General features: G+C 36.7%; 2 protein-coding genes across 3 annotated transcripts in view; one reads left to right on the top strand and one right to left on the bottom strand.

The window, feature by feature from the left end:
* Positions 1–2,264: 2,264 nt before the first annotated feature.
* LOC107658727 (uncharacterized protein C12orf45 homolog) lies at positions 2,265–3,398 on the bottom strand. Its single transcript, XM_016447381.1, has 4 exons — positions 3,368–3,398; positions 3,181–3,249; positions 2,958–3,091; positions 2,265–2,858 (listed from the first exon to the last, which is right to left on the bottom strand). The coding sequence occupies exons 1-4, from the start codon at positions 3,396–3,398 to the stop codon at positions 2,670–2,672; spliced, it is 423 nt and encodes a 140-aa protein (XP_016302867.1). The 3' UTR covers positions 2,265–2,669.
* Positions 3,399–4,951: 1,553 nt separating this feature from the next.
* LOC107658826 (solute carrier family 41 member 2-like) overlaps positions 4,952–23,469 on the top strand; it is a 19,908-nt gene continuing 1,390 nt past the window's right edge. Inside the window, exons 1-10 of one of the 2 annotated variants that reach the window (XM_016447487.1) lie at positions 4,953–5,617; positions 6,285–6,392; positions 8,364–8,435; positions 8,927–9,071; positions 9,258–9,404; positions 12,687–12,834; positions 12,950–13,029; positions 16,091–16,222; positions 19,036–19,184; positions 22,581–23,463. In XM_016447487.1, the coding sequence (XP_016302973.1) occupies positions 5,120–5,617; positions 6,285–6,392; positions 8,364–8,435; positions 8,927–9,071; positions 9,258–9,404; positions 12,687–12,834; positions 12,950–13,029; positions 16,091–16,222; positions 19,036–19,184; positions 22,581–22,766 (1,665 nt within the window). In that variant the 5' untranslated portion in view covers positions 4,953–5,119 and the 3' untranslated portion in view covers positions 22,767–23,463. Of the gene's footprint in view, positions 5,618–6,284; positions 6,393–8,363; positions 8,436–8,926; positions 9,072–9,257; positions 9,405–12,686; positions 12,835–12,949; positions 13,030–16,090; positions 16,223–19,035; positions 19,185–22,580; positions 23,464–23,469 lie in introns of those variants that run through there. The other variant, XM_016447488.1, reaches the window with a different exon arrangement.

Below are 23,469 nucleotides of genomic sequence, written 5' to 3'. Positions count from 1 at the left end.
AATTCCTCCACAGCGCTGTAACAGACTCATTGCAAGTTATCGCAAACGCTTGATTGCAGTTGTTGCTGCTAAGGGTGGCCCAACCAGTTATTAGGTTTAGGGGGCAAACACTTTTTCACACAGGGCCATGTAGTTTTGGATTTTGTTTTCCCTTAATAATAAAAACCTTCATTTAAAAACTGCATGTTGTTCACTTGTTATCTTTTACTAATATTTAAATTTGTTTGATGATCTGAAACATTAAAGTGTGACAAAGATGCAAAAAAATAAGAAATCAGGAAGGGGGCCAACACTTTTTCACACCACTGTATCTATTTCAATTTATATTAAAATGTCATTTATTTCTGTGATGCAAAGCTGAATTTTCAGCGTCATTACTCCAGTCTTCAGTGTCACATGATCCTTCAGAAATCATTCTAATATGCTGATTTGCTGCTCATGAAATATTTCTTATCATCAGTTGTTGGAAACTGTTGTGTTGCTTAATATTTTTGTGGAAACTGTTCAAAAGAACAATTTTTAAAAATAGGAATCTTTTGTAACATTAGAAATGTCTTTACTGTCACATTTCATCAATTCAATGCATTCTTGCATAAAAGTACTATTTCTATTAAAAAAAAAAAAAAAAAAACTGACCCCAAACTTTTAAATGGTGCTGTTTGTGGCCTCAGCATATTTCAGTTTTTAAGCTATTCAGCCAGTTGCACACACACACACACACACACACACACAGTCTTAGTTTTACATTTATAGTCTTATATTTATAAGCCATGTTGCATCACTGCCACTTTATGAAATCTGTATTACCATATTTGTACATCCCAAGGGTTTTTATTATGCATAGCATTTTCACATCACTCATTTTTATTAGCATAACTGTATATATTTTATTAGAGGATATGACAACTTGTCTTATTTTATATATTTAATTTTGCATTCCAGACAGAAGATTGGAAAGGGAAATGATATAAACACACTATTCTTTTTGAAAGGATGTTATTTATTTTGTAAAAAAATATTGGACATGCTTGATGGGAAAATGTAATAATAGCTTACTCTTGAATTCAATACAATGTGAAGTATTCTGAGACATTCTTGTTAAAATGACTGAAAATATCTGTTGCCGAATGTTCGCTGAAGAATCATGTTGCTTTGTTGTGCATGAACACTTCAAGCAATGACATGCATTTGACATAAGATGAAATGTTATCATATGCAGATGTTAATATGAGTATTTTAGGTTCTGTATAAACTGTCAGTCACACTGGAAGTGTCATATTGCCAAACAGTCATTACACACAACAGTATTTAAACTTTATAGCAACTACAAACAAAATGTAAGGAGCGTCGGGAAACCATTTTTACAATAAAGAATGTAAATTGAAAAAAACTTTGTTTTTCTTGATTGAAACACTGACCTTTTAATATAGTTAATGCCAGAATACAATCCATTTTTCAAGTACACTCAACTGAGATAACACAAAAGAGTGGCTTTTAGTCTCCCCAAAAATAACAATTTGCTGAAAATGTACTCACCCTCAGGCCATCCAAGATGTTGCATTAAAGATAACCCATTATAATTATAGCATATGACCTACAAATACATCTGATGACATGAACATACTCACCACTACTTCTGGGGCCCCTTTCTGTCTGCAGTGAAGCACTTTTAGAGTTCAACAGAAGTTTTTCATGGATTTCTGGAGATATCAAAGTTAGCAATTCATTTATGATTAAGTGTTCCCAAAATTATATTTGGTTATGGTGCAAATAATAAGTAACAACAAAGCACATCAGGGATGTAGTTTCATTTTTACATTTCTACATTATGATTTGAGAGTAGTTCTTCTCAACTGGTCAAATGTTAATTTAGAAACATTATTTTTATTTTCACATGTCAATTGACTTCTAGTTAGTTTTCTAAAATGAAATGGTATTTCGACCACACACAACATGGAAAAACCGAGATTTTTTTTTAGACGAGATTTTCTCTCTAAACTCAGAATGTCTCACCTTTTCCGCTGCCACAGGTCAACAAGTCTCTAGAAGAGGTTTTCTTAATATTGTTTTGTGTTTGAGCCATGGTTAGTTCCTCACATGTACAAATTCACTTGTATCCACATGTGTTTTTTTTTACACAACGTAACTTCCGTGTTGTAGGGTTGAGCCACTGTTGGCGCGGTTCCGTCAGAATGAGAGTCCAAACAGCTGATAAAAACATCACAATAATCCACAAGTTATCCACACGACTCCAGTCCATCAATCAATGTCTTGTGAAGCGAAAAGTTGCATGTTTGTAAGAAACAAATCCATCATTTAGACGTTGCATTTATTGGGGAGCAAGTTATGTACTGCTACATTTCTCTAAATCTGTTACGATGATGAAACAAACTCATCTACATCATGGATGGCTTGAGGATGAGTACATTTTCAGCAAATTTTCATTTTTTGGTGAACTACTCCTTTAATCACTCACCTTTTGGATAAAAATATCTCCAAAGAACATGAAATGTCAGTCTACTAGCTCACCAGGAAATAAAATCACTGGTCTGTGCTCATTCCAAACAACAACAAACTTGGAAGGGTTATATATTTCTTTAATAGGCACAGAAATGGCCTGGCGTGAGTCCAGCGCTCTCCCAGAGTTCCAGTTGGCAGTATGTGTTCTCTCACTCGCACTTTTTCTCTATCACCTGGATGTTGGCCTTTCTCTTTCTGTCACCTGGAAGTTTGAGTGTCTTTGCAGTGACAGTTTGCACCTCGTCCTCTGAGCTGTCTTCCTCTGATGATGATGATGATGACGACGACTCATCCTCTTCACTGCTGTCTGAATCCTCCAGTTCAACCAGAGCCACGTCCTGCAAGGCAGACACATCTGGTTATTATGGAACAAGTGAAATATTGTTATATTTAGACACGTTAAGATGAACTACAGCTGGTGGTGAGAGCAGACGCACCATCTCAATGATTTTCTCTGCATCCTCCACACTCTCAATGTTAAAGAAACCAGCAGGAGCCTCGTCCATCTGTTGTCTTAGAGACTCATTGGCTTGGGCGATTTGTGGAAGGAAACTTTGCATTCTGTCCAAGACTAGCACACAGAAACAATACACTCTTATTTAATAGATTATGGCAATTATGCATTAAAGATAACCCAACTGATGACATGAACATACTCACCACTACTTCTGGGGACCCTTTCTGTCTGCAGTGAAGCACTTTTAGTAATAAAGAGGTGGTAGTAGGTATCTTTTTTGACATTGAAAAAGCATATGACATGCTTTGGAAGGAGGGGCTGTTAATAAAATTTGAACAATTAGGAATTGAAGTCAGAATGTTTAACTGGATTAAAGATTTTTTACTTAACAGAACTGTTCAGGTAAGGGTTGGGGCTTCATATTCCATATTCCGCTTCATATTTTTTTTTCCCCTTTTTCCCTCTTTCCCGTTAATTCTTCACACTCCAGTCCAGTTGGTGGCGGTAATACACCATAAGTTGGCTTGTCAACCGCCATAAAATCGTACAAGAAGAAGAAGAACGTGATCGCACGAGTCTTTTATTTTGAAATGCGTGGTCGCTCCCGCGGCAGTGATGACGCTCGCCGCTGTCGTCCAGCGATCAGGGAAGAAGAAACTCGTCTCGACGGAACTAAAATATCACGGTACATACAGTCCTTTATTATCTTTTTACCCTTCAGAGAGATTGTTTAAATAAAATAAAGCGTTCGTTCCATTTGACAGGCTTCGCAGTTTTAATTATTAATGACTAATGTTGACCATCAGGCAGCTGGAGAATATTTAGGATGTTTTGGGGTGATTCCAATGCACAAGTCATCTACATAAAGGTTTAGACATACAGTTTAGTATTTTTTGGTAATCACAAACCATAAAAACTTAACAAATCAGGCATTTTTAATTAGTTTGTCCAACTGAAAATGCAACATGTCCTCTCCCTGCCTCCTCATCAGATGTATAATATATTGGTATATCTCTAATAATATCAGTAAAATATATGATTAGTTACTTACAGGCATAATAATGTGTTGTTCTGAACACATTATATGATGCATTTGTTAATTTCCTTTATGTTTTATAAGTTCTGTGAATTTTATCTTGCAATTTATTATTATTATTTATTTTTTTTTGCAGTTGTCAGATAAACGTTTTGATACGTGTCTGTAAATATTAATACTGAAGGGGTTCAGAAGTTAGTTCCAAGTATGGAGTACTTAGTAATTGATGTTTAAGTAAATAAAGTTTAGACTGTGTGCTAAACACTATGACTGCCAGTTCAGCATCTAGATCAAATAACTGCTGCTGACAGACTAAAAGAAAGCATATAATGATAGTGTGACCTCGAATGTGACACTTTTGTTGATGAATTTCCTCTGTGCTTATCTTTATCAGATCACTGCGATACTGTCAGAGCTTCTTCGTAGCTGTTATGGATGCCACCTGCTGTTTCTGCTGATCTGCTGCTCTTCTCAAAGTCCAGAGGGCCATGAGCCCAACTAGTTCCTGTCTGCAATATGAGCCTCCGAACCATAGGGGGTGCTGTGCTCAGCTCCCTGGGCCCTAGTCTGGCAGCTCAGGCTGGAGGAGCCTGGAGCTCTGTTGCTTTCAGACCCATACCTTCCTTGCTTCAGACCATGGTACCTGCTGGTTACACTTCCTTTATGTTTTATAAGTTCTGTGAATTTTATCTTGCAATTTATTTTTTATTTTTATTTTTTTTGCAGTTGTCAGATAAACGTTTTCATACGTGTCTGTAAATATTAATACTGAAGGGGTTCAGAAGTTAGTTCCAAGTATGGAGTACTTAGTAATTGATGTTTAAGTAAATAAAGTTTAGACTGTGTGCTAAACACTATGACTGCCAGTTCAGCATCTAGATCAAATAACTGCTGCTGACAGACTAAAAGAAAGCATATAATGATAGTGTGACCTCGAATGTGACACTTTTGTTGATGAATTTCCTCTGTGCTTATCTTTATCAGATCACTGCGATACTGTCAGAGCTTCTTCGTAGCTGTTATGGATGCCACCTGCTGTTTCTGCTGATCTGCTGCTCTTCTCAAAGTCCAGAGGGCCATGAGCCCAACTAGTTCCTGTCTGCAATATGAGCCTCCGAACCATAGGGGGTGCTGTGCTCAGCTCCCTGGGCCCTAGTCTGGCAGCTCAGGCTGGAGGAGCCTGGAGCTCTGTTGCTTTCAGACCCATACCCTCCTTGCTTCAGACCATGGTACCTGCTGGTTACACCGCACTACAGGAGGAACGGCTGGCCATGGTGGACCTCGGCACGCCCAAGCCAGAGTCCCTCAAGAACGGGTTCCACCGCGAGCCCCGCCGCCACTCGGACCGCAGCAGCCGAACGTCCATCAGCATGTCTGATGCTGGAGATGGACACTATGCGGAGACGGAGCCCATGCTGCCTGAGTGCAGGCTTTCGGGAGAAGAGGCCGATAAGGAAGAGGAGAGCGTAGAGGAAGGGCAGCTGCAGGCAACTAGAAATATGCCCAAAGAGTCACCCCTCGCCATGGCATTGCAGATACTAGTACCCTTCCTTCTAGCTGGGTTCGGGACGGTTTCGGCCGGAGTTGTACTGGATATAGTACAAGTGAGTTTTTGAAACTTTAAAGGGAGCATTTACTCACCTTTATGTTGTTACCAAACCTGTATGTCTTTTTCTTTTGCGGAACTCAAAAGAAGGTATGTTGAAGATGATTTTGTCCATATAATGAAAATCAATGGGGTCCAAAATCACACTGGACTTTCATTTTATGAACAAAAAACACTGAAGCAGTTTTCAAAATATCTTATTTTGTGTTTCACAAAAATGGTGAACTGTCCCTTTAAGTATTAAACTTTGATGTAATTCGACTTACCAATTTTGCCTGGCAGATAATAAAACTAGTAAAAAAAACAAAAACAGTCAAACATGCTTCTCAACCTTTTTGCCCTGACTACAGCATTTGAGGATCATATTTGAAGGCCCTCCTATCTAAGCTGTACCTTTGTTACTTCTGTTGTCATAAAAATGAATAAACTCAAAAATATTATGTCTGTTTAATGTTGAATTTAAATTTTTGAATTTTTTATTATTTCTATTTTTAATTAATTTGTGCATTTTAAGTAAGATTATGGTAATATAACGAAATTTAAATAAGCTGTCTTATTTTTAGGGGGCCCCACTGGAAGTTTGTTGAGGCCCCCTAGTGGGCCCGGGTCCCCTGGTTGAGAACCACTCCATAGACCTAATAGAAATCTCTCCTCTTTTTTTTCAGCATTGGGAAGCATTTAAAAACATTACAGAGATCTTCATCCTGGTTCCGGCTCTTTTGGGTTTGAAAGGAAACCTAGAGATGACCCTCGCTTCCAGGCTTTCCACGGCGGTTAGTATCCTAACTAACTTACAGCTGTTTTCACATAATTGGATCTTGCTTTAGTTCACATTAGGTGTGCCTGTAATTTGATTAGAAGTGACTGTCAGCTCTCACAAGAAGTGCTCCACTGATGCTAAGTTGCTTCATGATGAGATCTTGGCCTGTTTTGGGCATGCTCTCACCTGTCAGGACCTGACGATTCATGCTAGTGCCCATCTCCACAGACTAGGCCTGGTAGTAAAAACCATATATCAGTGATAGAATATCTAGCAAGCCTGTTATTATGGTTATGACTCTATAGGTATTTCCAACCCCCATGTGTCTGAGTAAGAAAAACACATGTAAGTTTTCAAGACAACATGTAATCTTTACTGTCTTAATGCCTGGTCTTATTGTGCAAAATATTTTAAAGAAAAAGTTTGTTTTATAATCTTTTACTTACTATATATTTATACTTCTTACACCTCACTTGCGTATTTTCTGTTGACGTAACCAATAATGTCATTACCTCATCAACCACAGCAACTGAACATTTTGTCAAGTGTTTAAATAATCAAATTTAATAAATAAATAAAGGTAAAAATGTATTAAATATTATCTAGAAATATAAAATATAATTTATGTGCAAATGGTATACATTTATACATTTAAATTTTATTTATTTATTTTTGCTGCAACATGAATTTTGGGGGCATTTTTGTCACTTTGTGGCATTTTTGCCATGAGCAACATCAGCACCTTAATTTCTGACCCTTGTAAAAATGTGTTCCAAATGCTGTTTCTTGTCGTCTTTAAAAACTTATTGTGCATTTAAACCTTTCCATAGTTAAAGTCTCAGGTGTGTTTGTATGTGTGCATAGACAAAGATTATATAATCTAGTTTAGTAACATATTCTCTCCCGCTCTCCTCTCCTGCCCTTTCCTCTGGGCGCTGGAGTCTCGGCTGCTATCTGCTGACAGAGTGATTTTATTTTTTTTGGTAGCTAGTGTGTTTTTTTTTTTTTCCTCAGTCCGGGACTTTAGAGCTCAGAGGGGTTTCAGCTCATGCTGTTAACGTCTAGTGTTCTCATGGCAAATCTGTCGTCCCCCCTCGAGGTGAAAGAATAAACAAACCCTGGCGGTGTGGACCGTGCGGAGGAGAGGGGCGAAAGTACAGGCCTTCTGTTCACCCTCATGCAGCTGGGGGGAAAAAAAGAAAAACACACACTGAGTCTATTGCCCTCAGACGGCTCTCTCCTACACGCTGCTCTTTCACATTTACATTTGTTTCCTGTATTTTCTTAAGCACACACACTTGCACACACACACTGGCTCATCGGTTGTGGAGTCGGCCATCTTGTTACTCTGTGGGCAGAGATCCATTCCAAACCAAAAATATTCTTAACTTTTCCTCACGTCAGTTTTTTTTTTTCCAATGTAAAATTCCCAATGCCAAAATCCACCACTCAGAACAGAAGTAATTTTGTCACATACTATTGTTTTCTTATTTTAGCTTTTAGGTCTAGAATCAAAAGATTAAAAGAAAACATTGTATTTTATATATTATTTTAAGCCTCTTTTTAGGGCCATTAAGATTTTTCTGCATTGTTATTCTCTTTTTTTTTTATTAATGTAAATTAAATTATTAATATAAATCAGTGTAATTATTGTAATTAATTACATTAAATTCAGTACAACTTATTATATATTACCATGATGTATAAATATGTTACAATTATAATTTTTTTGAATAACACTAATGTAAAAATTGTCACTGCACAAGATCTTAATGGTCCTAAATAAAGTTGCTTTTATTTTTGGGTGAAAATGTTTGAAATATTTATAATTTATCAATGTTTTGTCAACTTTTTACCTTTGCTTTTAAGTGCTAGAAAATGTGCATAAAACATATGTGTCACATCTCAGTGACCACAGTCCAAGTGACTGAATATAATAGTAATGAGAGGGAAAAAAATTGTTCATCAATTTTGTTGTCTTTAGGTGAATGTGGGGAAAATGGACTCACCCATAGAGAAGTGGAATCTTATTATTGGGAATTTGGCGCTGAAACAGGTAAGAGCTTTCAGTAGGGTTACATGTACTGTAGACTGTAAACAAGCAAACGCCATCAGGAACGTTAAATACGTTCACACGGTTATTTTGCATCAGGGTTTTTACCTGGAAAAAGAAGAGAGATCTTATCAAGATTACGGGTTTCCATATTTACGCAGACACTAATAAAACAAAGACAAAGTGAAGTGTCTTATGTAAGTGTATATATAATAAGTAATTAAAGATAAAATAAACAATAAATATATCTGTAATATTTACATTTATGTATAACTTATATTATTATATTGTTTTTGTAACATTGTTTTGGTTATTTTATCTTTAAAATATATTTTTTCAAATATATAAAAATTAAAAATATAAGAAAATAATTAAAAACTAAATTAAATAAACAAATAATAAAATATCTATTTATATATTTAATAAAATAAAAAAGTATATATATTTTTTTAATAAATGAAACCCATTGTTACCTCTGTCTGTCTCTTTCTCAGGTGCAGGCCACAGTAATAGGGTTCCTGGCAGCAGTAGTGGCTGTTGTACTGGGTTGGATTCCTGAGGGAAAGTTCCAGATCAGTCACGCCGTGTTGCTGTGTTCCAGTAGTGTCGCAACAGCCTTCATAGCATCTCTGCTGCAGGGTCTGTACAACAGATTAACCTCTAATACTCTTACATGTATTTACTAAAGCGTTTCTTTTCACAACAAATAATGGACCACATTGTTAAATCACAATACCACATTAGTCATGTTTGTTATTAGTAACGTTTCACATTATGAATGTCCAGCTCCAAGTGAGTAAGGTGAACAATGTCTCTTCTCTTCAGGTATAATAATGGTGGGTGTGATTGTGGGCTCTAAGAAGACAGGCATCAACCCTGATAATGTAGCCACACCCATCGCTGCCAGTTTTGGTGACCTTATCACGCTGGCCATCCTGGCATGGATCAGCCAGGGCCTCTACAACTGCCTAGGTGAGAAAGATGTGTATAAAAAGAAGGGCTCTGTTACAAACCCTAGTGAGCTGCCTAGCTAGATAGCATTTTTGGCGTCATATGCACACTCAAATTCAAAGTATGCTTGTACATAGTAAGTATGGACAACCTCAAATGAGTTCCATTTCGGTTAGGATGCTGCCTTCAAAGAAAGCCACCTATGTAGACAGCAGACAGCGAGGCAGCTCACTAGGAACTGTAACAGAGACAGAAAGAGATTTATTTTTTGCCCAGAATAGATAGTAGGTTAGAGTTTGATAAATCTGTAGCAGTTTCTCTCCAGCAGATCAGAGATACTTTCAGTTTTCTACCACTAGAGAGCGCAAGAATCCGTCACTTTGGATTTAGCTTTGAGTGAATTATGTTTAGATGCATTTGTCATAAAGCTGTCTAAAGAATATTATGTGGAAAAACTGAACATATTCCAGTCTTTATCTGTCATATTAAAGTGTGATCAGTAATATATCTTAAACGTAGCAGCACATTTCACACTCTCACACTCTATTGCAGGTGTCAGCAGATGTGAGGTGTGTAAGTTACAGTTTATGGGGCAGTGGGGTTGATATGTTTTATGGGTAGGGTCACGCTGCTAATGAGTCTGGCTCAGGACAATGAGAGTGTTGTGACAGTGCATGACCTCGCTGGGTCTGCAGATCCACATTCTCATGAAATACACACACACACACACACACACACACACACAGGGCTCAGTATGTATCTCTCTCTCTTCTTGTGTATGTTTATATATATATATATTTTAGCAAATGGCTGCAATATAACAAAGAGTGAAAAATTGAAGGGGGTCTGAATACTTTCCGTACCCACTGTATATATATATACTGTGTATTTGTGTGTTTATATCGTTTTTAATTTTTTTATATTTTAAGAATATGAAAATATTTTTAAATATAGTGTATCATTAAATGGTACAAAAATTCTTGTCCATTTATTCATTCCTGTTAGGTATTATATATGCTTTAATTTTTTTTTTTAAATGTATGCTTTGTTTTAAATTTTATTAATTTTAATGATTTATATGTTTATAATATATCTATGCAGAGAGAGAGAGTATTTTAATATCATGAAAATATTATATAATATTAAATTATTAAATGTTCCAGTTTTGACAGTTCCTATTTTCACTTTATTACCTTGTTTTAATTTAAAGTTTAATTTTTCTATGTAAAATATGTAATAAGTAATTATTTATAATTGGTATTTAGTTGTTTATTTTAAGGATATAAAATGTTTCTAAATATTTTATATTATTAAATGTTAGTGTAATATTAATAAATTATATTTAAACTAACAAAGAACAAAAAAATAATTCATTTAGAAATTAACTTTATTGTCAATTCTTGTTTGTTTTTATTCATACTGTAAAACCTGTTTGAAAAGATCAAGGATCAGTTAATTTATCAGTTTTTTTAATATGGATGATCACTTTAAATTTGGTTTTCAACATGGTTCTTTATGTTTGTGGCAACTTTTTCAAACATTTGGCCCTAACAAGCATAGCCAAATAGCCAGCGTCTCTCTCACACACAAACACTATATCTAAAAAGTGTGAAAGTTACACGTGGGCCATCCTGAGCAGCATTCTGGAGTGTTTATGCGGAGTTTAATGGGCCATGATGACTCAGTGTGATAAGCCCCAGACTGAGCGCCTTGCTCCTTTTTTAGTCTTTCCTTTTCTGAGAGAGGTGAAGTGAGGTGAGGGCAAGGCAAATGGCACCACCGTGCCACGCCAAAACCATATCAGCCATGCCAACCAGCCGAGAAGAGAGGCTTCTGCCATCATTAGCACACACCGCCCGTCTCACACTAAATATAGTCACACAGATGTTGCCTCTATGTTTGGGATTTAAAGATTTAGGCTGTTTAATGTGTGATGAGTATTTAGCAAAAAGTGAAACCTCTTTTGCATCACTGTCTGCATCAAAAGATTTGATTTGTTTTTTTTTAAGAAGATCATTTTTTCGCTCAATCTGCTCAAATCCAATTAGAGCCAGGCAGTACGGCTGCGTGTACACAGCAGCAGAATATGATTGTCTGTCCTGATCGGGGCGCCACATTAAGATTAACATGAACATTTTTGAGCAATGCCGCAAAACAAATTGGGAATCAAATCAATCATAGGTTTTAAGTCAATTTGAAAAGGAAGAATGTGCTACGTGAAAATGAATCAAACTCAAGAGACTAAGGAAATGTTTTGAGTTGCTCACGAGACAAAAAAGAATCATGAATGTAATGCCATAATCTTTAGGAAACTTATATTAGGAAAGCAAATACAAACGTATTAAATTTATTGTGATATCCACAATATTACTTAGTTTTGTATTGCCAGCAAAATCATTGTAAATATATTTAAATACATTTTCAAAATATTCCAAAACCCCACATAGAAGTCATAACAAAATTCTAAGTGTGAGTTCAATTTATGTGTTCTGTCTGAACAGAAGCACAGCTGACAACATGATTTCTGTCATCAACAAGATGTCAGTTGTGGTTATTTTTTCCTGTCAGTCTCCCGTTATGGCTGTCAATCCATCTCAGTTTTTGAAAAATGGTGTGTGTGGTCACGTGTGGCGTGTGTAGTGTGGTCAGAGTGCAGGACGACACTCCTGTTGAGTTTTCACTACTGTCTCTTATGGGAAAATTACAATAAAACAGCAAAATTGTGTTAATAAGTGTTTTTTAGTTTATTATATTTTTAAATGTAATTTATTCCTGTAATGGCAAAACTGAATTTTCAGCAGCCATTACTCCAGTCTTCAGTGTCACATGATCCTTCAGAAATCATTTTAATATGCTGATTTGTGCTCAAGCAACATTTCTTATTATCAGTGTTAAAAGAGTTTCTGCTTCGTATTTTTGTGTAACCATAATTTGATTTTTTTCCCAGGATTCTTTGAATAGAAAGTTCAAAATAACGGCATTTATTTGAAATATTAATATTTTGTTATGTTATAAATGACTTTACTGTCACTTTTGATCAATTTAATGCATCCTCACTGAAAAAAAGTATTAATTTCTTTCAAAAAGAAGAATATTTTAGTGACAGAAATCTTTTAGACAGTATATTGTATAACATTTTGGCCACATAACTGAGAGCATGAAAGCAGCGGGAGTGTCCCAAAATGCCAATTTAGAATAATTATTAAATTATAAAAAGTGATTTAAATGTAAAATGTTTCTGTATTTTACCATAAATACAGAATCTGTATTCACTGAGGTGTTTCTCTCTGTCTGATTGATCAGACTCTCACCCATATGTGTCGTCTCTGGTGTGTGCCTTCTTCATGTGTCTGACTCCGCTGTGGATGGTCATCTCTTCCAAACACCCTGCCAGCCGTCAGCTGCTCTACTCGGGCTGGGAGCCCGTTATCACTGCCATGTTCATCAGCAGGTGTGATACACACATACACGCACCTCAAACACCTGGCCACAGATTCGCACACATATTGAAAAAGCATGTGGATCTTCATTTGCCCCTCTAATGCAATAACATGTCCCTATTTCAGTATTGGAGGACTCATCTTGGACAAAACTGTGTCTGATCCCAACCTGGCTGGGATTGTGGTTTACACGCCTGTTATCAATGGTGAGATTTGTTATTCTATACAAAAATATTCTATAGAGCTTGTACTGTTTGTCTTCCTTTGAAATCTGCAAATAGTTCAACACTGGAGAATAATTGTTGACGTTTTGGTCAATACTCTGCATAATAGGCCAAACTACATCAATATCTCCATTTTTACCTGTCTTACTTGTCTTATTTGTCTTTTGAAAGGTTTAAGCTTTTAAAACCTTAATTTGTAGACCTTTATTCCTAACGCCCCCATGTCCACGGCACACATTGTTGCTCTCAGCTGATATTTCAGTCCCCTTTCAGACTGTTATTACCTCAAAGAAACATCTCTGAAAGCTGAATCCTTGTGGCAGATATAGCCACTTTTGTGATTTTAATGAGCATTTCCATATTGAGAAAAAGCCAAAGGATGGAATATAGCTGAAATAGAGTTGGATGAGATTGAGCTGTAGGGTGAAGTCATTAATTGCGGTAGTTGAGCTTCGCGTGGTAACGGGAGAGGAAGCCAGGACCATGGCACCTCCACAAAGAGCCATACGATTTTTAATTAAAGCACACTAATGAGAGACATTTACGCTGTCTGCAGCCTGTCTATGTTCTCCCGCCCAGACCACCAAACAGCTGTTTGAATCTCTGCGTGTGTGTGTGTGTGTGTGTGTGTGTGTGTGTGTGTGTGTGTGTGTGTGTGTGTGTGTGAAAGAAGACAGAAATTTATATCCGAATATCTCAAAATCAAAGGTTTTATTCTCAGTTCTAAGAGAGACGTAGAACTGAGTAGAGAATGAATTACTGGAGGAAAGAGTGAGATAGGATGAGTAACAGAGGCTTCTGTGGTTTATCTGGCCAAACAGGAAGCGTGTCAGAGAAGGTAATTTAAATGATTGCAACATACACATGCTCATGTGCCACTTTGGTAGAGGAAAATAGTTTCCGTTATACGTAAATAGAGCAAAGTCAGACCTCTCTTATCACTCCCAGTACGAGGATGGGTCACAGTGGTCGAATGGTTGCCCAACAAACCAATTAGTGTGGTTTATCTAGATTTTTTTGTACATCTTTTTTTAGTACTAAGGTTTTTAGTGGCACTGCTTTAATTAGCGTGCTGTGCTTTAGCCGTAAGACATGTATGATAAAACTCTCAGAAAAGCATCTTTAAATTCATCCCAATTAAAACTTTAGCATATATCTATACATTCAGACAGAACTTTTTGGCTATTATATTGCATCTCATGCTATTTTTCTTGATAGTCTCTCTGCAAACATTGCATTTATTTAAAGTAGTTCTGTTTTGAACAGAACAATGTTTTACAAAAATTCCCTTCAGGACTTGTCCAATGGGAGTCAAATAAACCTGTATCCAGCCTAATAATTATACAGACCTTATTATAAACAGATTAAAAATATTAAAAATATTAAAATTAGTTTTGCACATCCCAACCCAGACAGTGTACTTACCGAAAACCAATTGGGCCCATAATAGACCCCTGCTGCACACCCAGCCAAAGTCTCATCAGATCTGTGACCCAGATTACGGCGTCCATATATGTTAATCCTGCTGCTTGGACAGAAATGAGGTTGCATATTATCTCCATTTCCTGTTGGCAGACATAGCTAAAACAAGCATCGGATTAATTGGACCTGGCTGCTCCAGGAAAGGTCAAAAAATTCCTATACACTCCTTTCTCATGCCCCCAACCCATATCCAAAATGTCATGTTGTTGCTTGTTTGTGAGAAATTGAAGAAATTTTAGACCTGGACAGTTAATCTGAACCACAGACACTTGCCCACACACTCCTCCATACAGATGGCGTCTCTCCAGCTCTGCCACAGGGACGTGGCACAGTGTGGCGTAATGGTAACCTCTGCATTAAACATAAACACGGCCTTGTTGGGGCTAATTGTGCAGAAGCCTGAGCTGTGCTAAAATATAATCGTTCTCCCTCAGGTCTGCTCTTAAACGATGGGAAATGTTATTGCCATTGTGGGCATGAATGCACTACTGTATGTGCGAAATGGATTTGCTGTTATTGTAATTCAGATTACCGAATTCCTGTTTGGCTGTGAACTGAATGTATATTTTTTTTAAATAATGTCCATTCGTCTTGACTGTCCACTCTCAGTTACTAAACATTTTGAGCTGAAAGAACCATTTCTGGCTGTTTCTCCTGGAGTGGCAAGTTGGGCAATAGCTTTTTAAAGCAATTCCCAAATCCCCAACAGTTGGTTGATGGATTTGACAGTGTCTTCCTTTCCAAATTTCTATCTTTTCTGTTATTTTCTTTTCTGTTTTATTATTTTCAATCAAATTTTTCAATCATTTTTTATTTCTGTTTTATTATATTCTATTCATCTAGATTCATTCTTTGTGCTGTTCTGTTCTATTTTATCTTCTATTATGTTCCATTCTATTTAGTCCTTCTGCTCTTCTACTCTATTCAGCTCTGTGCAATTGTAGTTTATGTAGTTGTCTTGTGTGTTCTCTTCTGTTTGATTTGTTTTGTTTTGTTCTGTTTACAAATATCCATTGTATTTGATTCTATTTTATTCCATTCTGTTTAGTTCTATTTCAAAAGCAGATGTTTTAGTTCAGCAGAGTGACAAGCCAGATGGTATAAAAAGAGGAGAGAATGTGTATGTTCAGTCAGTCTCTGTGTTGTCCGTTCTGTTCTGTCCTCTGTCTCCTGTCTTTCTCTCTCTCTCGCTTGCTTGTCTTCCCCCAGAACTGTTGGGCGTGACATATCGTTACTGCGGCTCTGGACACCACTCTACTTTATGAGAGAGAGAGAGGGCTGTGCGTGTTGGTGTGTGAGAGATAAAGAGGCGGGGGACAAAAGCAGAGTTAGTACTGGTGACTCATGGCTGCCAGTCTGACAGTGAAAAAAATGAAGCCTGTATACATAGATTTCACTGCAGAAGCTTCACTGACATGACAGTTATTCGCAGATTTACTTTAAGTCTCAAACGTGTTTGAAACAGGCAACAGTTTTTTTTTCCTCATTTTTAATTAATGTTTTGTCCTTGTACTCTCAGTATATACAGTATTTGTCTGATATGTGTACTATTATATTATAGGTATTGGAGGAAACTTGGTGGCCATCCAGTCCAGTCGGATATCCACCTACCTGCATTTTCACAGCACCCCTGGGGAGGTTCCTGACGAGGCCAAGGGTTGCTACTACCCCTGCCACACCTTCTGTGGCACAGGTAACCCCGACCATTGCCCCAGTGTGCTTTAAATCACACCAACGTGTGCCCTAGACACATTCTAGTGCATAATAGATTAAAAAAAAAAAGTGAAATATATAGCCACGTTTGACCCTGTACACTTTTAGAAATTAAACTCTTTAAGCACACATGCTAGTTTATTTCATTTGTCCATGAACCATGTCCATCAGTGAATATACATCACATGAGCAAATATCATTTCCACTACATAACAATATTCCATTCATTCTGTGGTGGAAATTAAATCCAAAACCTTTTTGTTAATAAAATGACTGCATTTAATGAATCCTAAATACACAAAAGTAAATAATATTGTCACATTTTCTGACTAATTTGACAATTTCTTTTAAATATTAAATAAAAATCTACTATTAATTCTAAATTTTTGGTCTAAATTTAATCTAAATTTCTGGTGGTCAGTGCTCAGAACAGCCAGGCACAAGAACAGTTTTTTTCCCGCAGGCTATATTCAGCCTAAACAATTAAACTTTCATAATTATACATCGTCCATCACAACTGGCATATTTATACACAGAATCCAAAATTTGTACACTTGTAAACTGCACACTTTGTAAATAACATATCTGCACACTTATAGCATATCTGTACATTTATTTAAACAACTACAATTTTTTTCCTATACTAATTTTATTAGAGGCAAAATTGCTGGTTGTGGTGGAAATTGTTCCATAACTGGCAGAAATGTGGTGCTGTCATAATTTTAATGTGAAAATTCATATTTTAAATAAATTTTTATGTAAATTATTTTCACACTCTAATTTTTGCTATTTTATTGGCTGGCAAAGTGGATACATTTCACAAAAAATAAATAAAGAATAGGATCCAAGGCATGACGTGGCTCAAACCTACACCTCCCGCATGAACACCACAGCTCAGTACGTGTGGAGCATGTGTGCTAAAGGGCTCCAAACTGCTCATGTAATTTTAAATCCTCATAACATCCTTTAAGGCCTACAAATTTAAGGAGAGCGACTTCAACTCACTTTGAAGGCAGTTTTTGTTTTCATAGTCTGTATTAAAGAGAGCGAGAAAAGGTAACCAGTGTTTAGAGCAACATCCCTTACCAGGGCTTGCAAGTGTGTATACATTAGCTTTAATGGAGTGTGTGTAACGGTGGGTTGTGTATAACGATCCATCTCGGAGAAAAGCAGAGAACGCTTCCTATAAACAACAGAGGCTGCGGATGGCATGTTGATGCCGAAACTTTGATGCAGGGCTCTTTCTCAGAGAAACAAGAGGACTCTGGGGACAGAGTCCAGATGCCCGAGTACATGAGGGGCACGGTGCCCACTGCAAGCTTAGCAGTGCCATCTGGAAAGATGGGCATAAATCTTCCTCCTTCAAGGGCTCTGAGTGCACAGGGATGCCATACTGCAGGGGCTGACAGGATGGTAATGAAGTGAGAAGTGTCGTGTTTGTGAATGAGATATGCATATTCACTTAGAATATATAGAATAAATCAAATATGAACAGCTACACACATGCACAGATCGCAAGTGGAGGGTTGTTTGTGTCTGTGGTGTTTCAGGTGTCTTAATGCTGGATGCTTTAAGATGACCGATTTCACCTTGGATATCATTGTGGAAAATATTCCGCTCACTCATCCTCCATTATGATAAACAGGAAAGTTATTTTGGTAAAAGATTACAAATTTGTTTGTTGAAGTAATATTATGGAAAAGCTCAAATGTATTAAAAATCATTTTCATTCATTGAAATTAAGCTGAAGTAATAAAATTATATATATTACATATTAAAAACTTAAACGTCTTAAAAAAAAAAAGAAGAAATGTTGCCTTGTCAACTAACTGAAATAGAGTTTGAGTTTAAATTTCAATTCAATTCAAGTTTATTTGTATAGCGCTTTTCACGATACAAATCGTTGCAAAGCAGCTTTACAGAAAATGTTACGTTTTTACATTATATTTAGGAGTAGGTTATTAGTGGTTACTGACAGAAATGTACAGTAAAAATCATGCAGATAGTTACAAAGTGCATGTAATCAAACAGATGGTGAACGCTATTAACTGCAATGATTATATGTTGCGATTATATGTTAAATGTTTAAACTGAGTTGCTAAAGTTACTAATACTAAAATAAAAACTGAAATAAAACTAAATATAAATATTAAAAACTAATACAAATGACAAAAGCAGATAAAATGAATAAAACCTCAACTAAAATTAAAAGATAAAATATAAAAATATAAAAAATAAAATATTAAAGATTTAAAATATAAAAAATAAAAGCTAATTCAGAATATGAATAAATACAATAAAAGTATATAAATAATACAAAAATGAAAAAATATTTCATTCTAATGATATATAATTAGATGAGAAAATATTCATAATTTGAATATTATGAAATATATTTATATAGTATTTAATTTATAATATTCTTTTATTTCATATTATTTACATTATTTATGGGCGGGGCTAAAGATGAAATGATGTAGAAGTAGGTGTTGATCTGCAGAGGCAGTCGTTCATTGCAGTATGACGTCATACTGAGATGAAATATGAATCAAACCATTTTGGCAGCTTGATTTCAATGAAAGCTGTTTTTAGATTAATGAGGAAGTTTTACGTTTTGAAACTTGCAGGACATTTTTCTAGTACAATGTTGGACCTCTTATATCTCAAAATATTAAGGAAAATGTTATTTCTCAATTCATAACCCCTTTAATATCATTACCATTGTTGTTATTCAAATTTTATATATTGCTTTAAAAAAATTACACTTTTTTTCCTCCCTCCTCTCTTTTTCAGGGGCCAATCACAGGTCAGCACAAGTACTGCTGTTACTGGTCATCCCTGGTCATTTGATCTTCCTGTACACCATTGATCTGATGGAAAGGGGTCACACCTCACTGACGCCCGTCTTCATGGTCGTGTATTTGGCTGCTGCTCTTTTCCAGGTGAGCGTGACAAAAATAGGGCCTTCTAACCGAGCATCAAGGCACTGACATCTTCACATGAAAGTTTACAGGCTGTGCGGTGCAGTTATTTCCATGCTGTTTAGAGAACCTGTCATCACTATATCTTTTTATTAAATCTGACACCTATTTGAGGCTCAGCTGTAAGCACTATTTCCTGTAGCAGACTAAAATGTCAGGCTATAATCATAAAACCAGACACCTGTTTTGTGATACAGGTCTGGGGAATCTATTTCATCCTCAGTGTAATCGCGATGTATGTGCCGCCAGCAGCCCACATGTAACAATGTTACAGCATGCAGTTGTTTCCATCATAAACCTACGAGCCTTTTAGAAAATCGATAGCGAGCAGGTGTTGTTTGTGTGTGTAAGTGGGTGTGTATGTATCTGTGAGTGTTTGGTTATTCCAAAAGGGTGTTTTCATAAATTGTTTGGATCGCAGTTAAGATCAATTACCCGCAGAGAACCTCAGTAAGTGCATTCAGTGGCTGGCGTGCGACTGCGTGGAATGTGTGGTATTTTTAGGAAGTTTGTGTGTATGTGTACATTGTACGTGAAACGCCCTCTCTAACCTAAACACACACGTCTTTGAGATCCGCAGACGCACTGCTTGACTTCAGAAGGATCCTTGAGGAGAGAGAGACAGGAAAAAGGAGTGAATCATCAAATTCTAACTCTCCTTCTCATGTTTCTCAAAAGTTCTCAATTGTATAAATTGATTGTAGTATATTTGCACAAATTTTCATTTTGGATACTATTTATTTAACTGTAATTAAACAAAAAAACACTTAATACTATAATAACGATAAAACTATAATAAACTATAAAAATATAAGTTTAAATTGTTAATAATAATGAATTAGCTATAAAACAATACATTGAGATTATAAAATATATATTTATATAATATTTATAATATTTTATTATATTACATATGTTTTTTATCACAAAATGGGCAAAAAAAAACACTATATAAAACCCTTATATGGCTAAATTATGCTTCTCAGAACAAAATCTTTCGAACAGAAGTTCACCATTATTAGCCAGCTATAGCTTGGCTTGTTGAACGCATGTCTAGTGCCCTGAAAGTGGCCCCCTGACCTCTGACCTTCATGGGTCTTCAAATACAAGGCATCTATAGAATTCCAGAAAAACTGAGTCTGCTTTAGATGAAGACATTCCAGGGTTAAATGAAGTTCCCAGTACATAGCTGTTAAGTATTTTTGGTGACGCTGTACAGAGGGGTCTAAATTGGATATTCACATGCCTCTCCAGGGACAGGCAATGAATTGCCTCTTCCAAAAATTTGGATGAGAAAAAAATCCACAGAAATCTTTTGTAACAGTAAAGTATTTACTATCACTTTTTATCATTTGAACATATCCTTGCTGAATAAAAGTATTATTTATTTTAAAAAAGAAAGAAGAAAAAAAAGCACCGACTCCAAATGCTATTCTTTTTCATTTTTTATTCATCAAAGAAACCTGAAAAAAGTATCACAAGTTCCAAAAAAATATTAGACAGCACAACTGTTTCCAGCATTGGAAATTCCATTTTCCATCACAATGGAGTAATGGCAGATGACAATTCCGCTTTACATCACAGAATAAATTACATTTTAAAACATATTGTATTAGAAAACCGTTATTTTAAATTGAAATAATATTTCAGAATATTATTGTTTTTACTGTATTTTATCAAATAAATGCAGCTGTGATGAGCATAAGAAACAAATCACAGGCTTCGCTTATCCCGTGCGAATGCACCACACGAAATTCAGATGTGGGGGGGTAATTTCAAAATCACAAGGTCAAGGTCCCCAGATAATACTAATCCCGTGCGAATAGGACTTAAGAAAAAAACGATCCCAAACTTTTGAACAGTAGTTATTGTTTTCAAGCGCTTGTTGAACTGTTTGCTAGTTTTATGACAAAATGACGTACTTTCAAACAAGAAACAGCTTTAATACTGTATGTCATATTGCAAACTAAATTGTATCGGTTCACATTCCGTTTACTTTTAACCTTTTTTCTGCTGCCACTGTGAACCTAAAAAGGACACTGTGCTAACCTTTGCTTTCAGCGAGTTTATGAGTTAGCTAAATCTGACACAACCTTCCTTAAGGGAACCTCAAATAGAGTTTAGCTACTCATTATATGTACTCTGTCTGTACTGATTATAATTAGCTTTCTATAAAACAACAGGAGTGTTATACATCCTCATTTAGATAGCCAAGTAAACGTGTGTGTGTGTGTGTGTGTGTGTGTGTGTGTGTGTGAGTGTATGCATGAAAGCCATGCAGCATCTCTGACTGCTTTCTCTGTCCTTGTGAGTGATGGAAAAGTGTGTTTGCGCAGGGTGGAACTACAAGGCTAATCTTGTCAGGCCTCGACAGCTTGTGTACATTAGCAAACCATCACTTTCCTCGGCTACTCGGAGGGCCTCCGGCATTCCCTTCCTAACAGTTTAATCGTTAATTAATAGAACCCTAATAAAAAGCGAAAGGGAAAGAAAAAGCGAGGCAAAAGGTCGCAAGGTTAATTATTGAAATAATGTCACGAAACTCATCTTGCCTGGCAGGCACAATTAATAGCCTTTAAAATGGCCATTTATTTCCTGCTACCTAAATTGAAGTTTAAAATCTGCAGCAGAGAGCGAATCGCTTTTTAACCATCTCGCGCTGACCTTAATATAACGGATATAAATGAACGCCGCCCGGCCGGAAAACCAGAGCGTCAGACTCCAAATAGAGTTTCACACCGACCTGTCAGTCTGATTAATGGACAGGCCTCGTTTTTATTTAACTTAAATGAAAAGCCTTCGCTCACACATGCATGGAAACGTGGGGGCAGCTGGCGAAAAGCCTTCAGGAATTGCTGCGGTCCATCTTTTTAACTTCCAGTTGAATGCAAGATGAAGATTTGAAATGTTACATCTCCATTAAGCAAACAAGCTGGCATCCACTGGGCTGCACTGATCCAAAAGAGCATTTTAATAGTCTGCGATGCTCAGCGAAGACAAACACGGGGCTAATTTGCTGGTGTTTAATGAGCTGCGCGCTAGATGAAAAGCCTTATGATGTTTAGATCTGAAGCCGTTTCGGATATTTGTCTTAAATGTGAACACCGCTTTTCAAAAGAATGGGATCTTGTTTAATTTCCGAGACGAGCTTTTCAAAGAAGCTCCATAAACAAAAACATTGTGTTGCTTCTAGAATAACTCCGTCTGTCGCTTTTTGGTTTAGAGCTTCCTGTTTGTGTGTGTGTGTGTGTGTGATTGTGCGGGAAAGTTCACCCAAAGCTACAGTGGAAGGGACCGTGGTTTTACGCAAGAGCGCAGCTTGAAAACGTTCTTGTGTGCGTTTTCTCTCCATCCCAGGTGTTCTTGTTGCTTTGCATTTCGGACTGGATGGTGCACTCCATGTGGAAAAGCGGGAAGGATCCGGACAGTTTCTCTATCCCGTATCTGACAGCATTGGGCGACCTGTTGGGAACCGCCCTCCTGGCTCTCAGCTTCCACTTCTTGTGGATCATCGGGGACCAGGACAGTGATGTGGGTGACTAAGGTCTTTCTTTGACCTTTGACCCGCAGATCAAACTATTCCATACTTGCTGTCCTCACTTATTGCCTTGAATGGCTGCTTGTCGGGCATAAAAACAAACATATTCAGTTCGTGACTCTTCTTAAAGTGCCAGATGATTTATTAGCTGCCTCGAAAGATTCGAAAGGCGGCAAAGCTTCTCCATCATTTCAAACAGGGTGATTTCTGGTGCATGTGAAAATCTTCTTTAATGCTCACTTTATCAGCACTATAGCAGTGGAAGGACCAAATACAAACCCTAAAAACAAGAATATGTCTGGTGATTGTACTTTTTTTATTTGTCTTTGTCTTTCTTTACTTATTTACCCATGTTGCTTTGTCGTCTCTTTTGAGACTTGAGACTAGGTCCTCATGTCTGTCCAATCGAGTCAGACCTTATTACAAGTATAGCTGCACAGTTTTACTCAACCAGTGCCAGATCAATTCATATAAACCTCTGTAATCCAGTTTGAGAGTTAAAGTATTGCTCTGTATTGCTTAATAGAGTACTAATATATATCAGCTTTGAGAAAAGGGAATAGACCTTCAACTGCTAGTTTAAAGAGAAACACAACGGTCTGAGTATCGATTGGGAATGTCAGACTTTGTTTTTCGGTCTCCAATTACATCCGTGTTTAATGGTCATGTATGCAACCAAACGAAATGGGGTGAATGTGCAACATAGAC

This window comes from Sinocyclocheilus anshuiensis, unplaced genomic scaffold (genome assembly GCF_001515605.1).
Source record: "Sinocyclocheilus anshuiensis isolate Anshui unplaced genomic scaffold, SAMN03320099.WGS_v1.1 scaffold283, whole genome shotgun sequence".
Lineage (NCBI taxonomy): Eukaryota > Metazoa > Chordata > Actinopteri > Cypriniformes > Cyprinidae > Sinocyclocheilus > Sinocyclocheilus anshuiensis.
The sequence above is the reverse complement of the archived record's forward strand: the minus strand, read 5'-3'. Positions and strand labels throughout refer to the sequence as shown.

What these genes read in the sequence shown, in the direction of transcription:
- LOC107658727 (XM_016447381.1), bottom strand. Translation starts at nt 3,398, where the DNA reads ATGAAGCCCCAACCCTTACCTGAACAGTTCT. An exon ending in AAGGGTCCCCAGAAGTAGTG is followed by an intron (nt 3,092 to 3,180) that starts GTGAGTATGTTC and finishes TCTGTGTGCTAG; the next exon opens with TCTTGGACAGAATGCAAAGT. An exon ending in CAGAGAAAATCATTGAGATG is followed by an intron (nt 2,859 to 2,957) that starts GTGCGTCTGCTC and finishes TCTGCCTTGCAG; the next exon opens with GACGTGGCTCTGGTTGAACT.